This window comes from Elaeis guineensis, chromosome 4, assembly GCF_000442705.2.
Source record: "Elaeis guineensis isolate ETL-2024a chromosome 4, EG11, whole genome shotgun sequence".
NCBI classification, from domain to species: Eukaryota; Viridiplantae; Streptophyta; class Magnoliopsida; order Arecales; family Arecaceae; genus Elaeis; species Elaeis guineensis.
This window is the reverse complement of record NC_025996.2, coordinates 72,477,786-72,482,805: the sequence shown is the minus strand read 5'-3', so window position 1 is coordinate 72,482,805 and position 5,020 is coordinate 72,477,786. Positions and strand designations below refer to the sequence as shown.

Below are 5,020 nucleotides of genomic sequence, written 5' to 3'. Positions count from 1 at the left end.
AAATTTTGTGCATTTGTTCTTTTAGATCCTTGGTAAATTACTTTTTCCAAGACTTCTCTGAACAATTTACTTAGATTCTTTTCATCCATTCGATCTTTTATTCTGTTGTGCTTACTCTTTGGATGAAGTTGATTGATCAATTGTAAGCCTCAGCCTTCGGAACATCACCAAGTCATTTAAATTCTACTAAATTTTGTCCTATAATTTGCCGATTTGGTGTTGGAGCTTTACATCTTTGCTAATTTTTCGACATTTTTTTGGTTAGTTCTGGAAGGTCGATTGTTGAAACAGTCAGTGGTAGTTGGTGTTGATTAATATCCTAAAGCAGTTAACCTTAGTCTGCAATGGAGGAGGTTTTTATGCAGGTAAGTGAAATTTTTATATCTACACAATTGTTCTTCTTTAGCATTTTCATCTGGAAAATAAAATGGGCCCATTTTTTGCTCTATATATCCTCAATGCTGTGTTCATGAAACAGTATTGAGACTGCACATGGGGTTTGAAGGCTAAAAGATAGCTAGAATTGTTGGGTTGTAACAAAATAATTGTTGTAAATAAGATTAGAATTAGAAGTCAGAGATTGTAAAAATGCTTAGGAGTTGGTAACAATTGAATCAAAAGCAATGGGGTTTGGTTTTGATGGTTTATTGATTTGTGATGAAGGACAGGAACAATTTCTGTCTAATAGGGGGCTTAGGATATAAATCTGTGGGTTCTGGAAGTGGCTGAAATTACTTAGAAAAGGAACATTAAGAGATGTTTTGCAGGCGCGAGAAGAAGATAGGTGTTTACATGGCCTCAGAATGGATGAAAATATACTCAATTAAGGAATTAAGAGGTCTGATTAGAGTAACTGGGGAAGCTAGTCCCAGGATAATGCAGGGTGAATTGTCACTAATATACCTACGGTCGTCAGTTTTGGTATCAATAGATGTTACTCATTTCTAAATTTGGATCTGGAACCCATATTAAAATATTATATATGTTGTCATACACAATCAGGGATCCAGTATCAGTTGGTCTGTAGGGTAAAATTATTTACAGATCAGTCTAGAGCTGTTCCTCACTGGTACATTTATTTTTTTAATTTATGTGGTTATAGATCTAATTAGCAATATGGTAAACTAATCTGTTTGTAATTTTTCCTTTTTCTGGTGGCTTTCTATGTTTTCATAAAGTTCTTTGTTCCAATAATTGCAGAACCAGATTCCAGCTATGGATAAAGCAGGAAATATGGTTCTGGACATTGAAAGCCTTACACAGCCCTCTGATAAGTGCTCTGGAAGTCCGAAAATGACGGTGAGTTTGATATTATCCATTTCTTTTTAAGAAGAAGAGTTTGCTAAATACATGATTTTTGTCATTCTAGTTATCAATAAATCTACCTTCTAGATTCCCATTAATTAGCCACATTTAGTAAAATAATTAGGTAAAGGTTTTCTCTTTTTTGTTGTTGTACAAACAGAAAGCCCTTTCTCGTAAGGGTTCAAGCAGAATGGAGAAGCGAAATGGTGAGGAGCAAGAAGCAGATGAAGCATCTAAAAAGCTTGTCATTAAAGGTATGATGTCCTTTAGTAACCACTGCATTCTAAAATATTAGATCAGAATGCAGGGCACATGCAATTGCCTGAAAAGTTTGGCTACTTTGTGGTTAGCTTTTTCTATCTATACTGTATTACATCTAAAGTGTATAAGACAAGATATTGCAGCAATTTAATTGTTACAAAATCCCTGTGCATGTGATCATAGGGCCACTCTTGCAGTTTCTCAAATTGAGCCCTTCTCTGTTGGATGCATCAAATGACCCTGACCATCTGATTTCCACTGCACAAAATTTCAAATGTCTCATCTAGCTACTTGTTTTTGTGGAAATCAATATTTCATTACTGTATGATTTTGGATTTGCCACATCATTACTGGAATTTTTATTGCAGCCAACGTTGTAGTCATTAAACAAATACTTTGCCATAATTGAATGATTGTATGTCACTGTGAATCTTGATTACTTTTCTGCTTTAACAGTGGGGTGTTCCCAGCTGGAGCAGTTGAAACAGCCTGCGATGCCAATCAAAGTTCTTGTAGCGCCTTCAACTTCAGCTAATATTTCCGGTGTTGCAGATACTGGGGATGGAAGGAGTAGGAGATTTCATCGCTTAACAACTATCAACCCGAAGAAAATCCTTCTTCTTTTTGCTTCTATGTAAGTACTCTGATGGTCCTCTAATTCTAATAATGACACTAACATTTTGGAAGCTGAGGTAATTGGATTCCATTTGTTTATATCTCAATGAATGGCTGGATATTGTGGTCTGAGCTAAATGAACATTCTGCTTGACTGATATCATCAGTGATGTAACTAGTGAGAATGGTTGGACCTTTTCTAATTACAGATGTTTATTACATAATGTTTAGCAGCCCGAGATGATTATACAAATTTTCACCTGAAACTGCGCTCTTTTTTTGATCCTCACTGTATTATAGAAACTGAGGCTCCAGACCAGTGTCTGAGGTGGTAGCATGGTCATTTTCATTTTGATTTGCTGGTAGACCCATAGAAATGTTGATTTGTTTTCTGTATGAGGAACAACTCAATATGGGCAAAATGATAGAAACAAGAAAGAGGCCCCAAAAATATTTCGACTTTGTGGTCATTGTCTTAACTGTATCATGTTAACTGATTCACAACGATTGAGATCTATGTTGCTCCCTTGAATATGTCCAAATACCTCTGCTGATTATTCTGAATTTTCTTTCAAGGAAGGAGCTTCTCAGTTCCTTGCATATTATTTAGAGGTTGCTTAGTGACTCTGGTGGAACCACTGGTCCCACAACCAGAGGAGCCTGCAATAGGAATGGCCAATGGGAGAAGAAAAACGAAAGTGTTGGTTCTTCTGTGTCTTGGATAATTTGACATATGTCTTTTGGGCTATGTTGTGGAACCATTTTCCCTATGGGTGAACCAAGTTGGTCCCTTTGTCTCTGAGACCATTTAGTTGTGAGAGTAGATTCACTGCAGTTATCAACACTTGTCCAGCATGACAGTCTGTCTCCTTCATGTGAGGCATCGATTTCTTATTTGAATGATAAGTTGCTATCTTTCTGCTCCTTGCATTACAAAATCCATACTCGCCTAATTAGGGTGGACTGAGGGCTGCCTAACCTCAACTTTTCACATAGATTATCTCATTGTAATGAACTAGTAAATGTTCATGTTTGGTTTCTGCATAGCCCAACAAAGGGATTAAATTGCAGTCAAGCTTTCCTGACTTGTAAATTATGTTACTGATATAAGTGTTATTTCCTAATGTTGAGTAGTCTTTTTTCTCATATAGACTCTTTCAAAGTTTTTATGGAACTTTAAGCATGCTCTCTACTCGATTTTGTTTGAATCATTGTATGATAAATATACCAATGAAGGACTTCATACCCACCATTCAGTCTTTTAGTCTTCATGGTCGGCCATTTCTCCATGTTTAGGAAAATGATCTCAAAGTATGATAGGTTATATACCTTCGCTCTTAGACCCAATCTTTGTCAGGCATTCTGTTTAAGGTCATGTTTACTGCTACCTAGTGATGTTCTTGAGCCAGAATTAGCAATACCATATATTCCTAATCAAGCAGAAGTTTCTACATCTGTCTCCTTTACAGTAACCAGATATATCTGCAAATTATTTTCAGGTCAAGCATGGGGACAATGATTCTCATATACTTTACACTTACCATCAGTCGACGAGGGGAAGTGTAACGGTGTTTTGAAGGTTTGATGGCTGGACAGCTTGACTATTTTTGTCATGGTTTTGATAGGAAGGCGCGGTGGACACAGTATTACTGCCTGCAGGACACATGATAGTTTAGTCTGTTTAGATTGGAAGAAACCATGTCTGGTCTATTCCTCGCTTTCTTTCTGCATGGGAGCTATAAGCATTAATGATTGAAGTATTAAAGAAAACAGATAGCTCTATAGTGTGGTGATTAGTATGAGATCTGTGAAGTCCCAGCTGAAAAAGCTTGCATGTATTACAATGAAATTTGGCCTGAGATTTCCATATCGAGGAGTGTGGACTACTTATTCCGAGTTTATTTGCATGATTTGGGTGTTGTTTTGCGTAGATATTGGATGCTATTTTTGAATAAATGCTCAGTTTCATGCACAACTTCCATCTATGTAAAATAGTATTTAGCTGTTTCCTTTTAACAATTCATTTTTTCCATTCTTGGTGGCATGCTTGTAGAGCTGAAATTAGATCGGATATGGATCGGATCGCAACATATTCATATCCATATTTATTTTATTTGTATCCATATTTATTTTATTTGACGAATACAAATACGGATACGGATATTATTCGAATATAAAAATTTATATCCATATTTATTTTAAATGAATACAGATATAATTCAAACACTATAAGAATAGATATAATTATGAATATAATTTATATAATTAAATTTTCTGACTATAAATTAAAGATATTATTAAACAGATGATAAATCAAGTTAATAATATATTTATATGATTATATATTTTTTAAAAAAATTAATAAGTATTGTATAAAATTTTATAGAATTATACAGGAATTTAGATATTCGGATATGGATTAAATAGTTATCTATTTATATTTATATTTATTATTTTTTTTATGGATATAGATATGAGTAAAGATATTAATTAATCTTTAAATTTTTATTCATATGCAGATTGATTCGAACATGAGAATAAATTCGGACATATAACATTCCTGCCACTTTCATCCCTAGAAAGCATAATTTGTCATGCTGAGTTCAGGGCTTGGGAACGGACAAAGCAGTCCCGTGCTATTACTTGATAGAAAGGATTTTCTGCAAAGAAGGCGACCCAGACAGAACTGCAACCTTGCCATTCATATGGAGGACATTACAGCCTTTGCTGCTCCTATGCTCAAATTTTGTGGCCACCTGTTGATAAAATTAAGCAACAGGAAAAAGCAACCCTCTTAGCAAGAAAACACTATTTAAGAAACAAAAGTTCACAGTATTTT

The 5,020-nt window shown here is 35.0% G+C and overlaps 1 protein-coding gene across 1 annotated transcript; it reads left to right on the top strand.

The window, feature by feature from the left end:
* Positions 1–208: 208 nt before the first annotated feature.
* LOC140857548 (uncharacterized) lies at positions 209–4,190 on the top strand. Its single transcript, XM_073256666.1, has 5 exons — positions 209–365; positions 1,201–1,299; positions 1,466–1,559; positions 2,023–2,200; positions 3,681–4,190. The coding sequence occupies exons 1-5, from the start codon at positions 345–347 to the stop codon at positions 3,745–3,747; spliced, it is 459 nt and encodes a 152-aa protein (XP_073112767.1). The 5' UTR covers positions 209–344; the 3' UTR covers positions 3,748–4,190.
* The last annotated feature ends 830 nt before the right edge of the window (positions 4,191–5,020 follow it).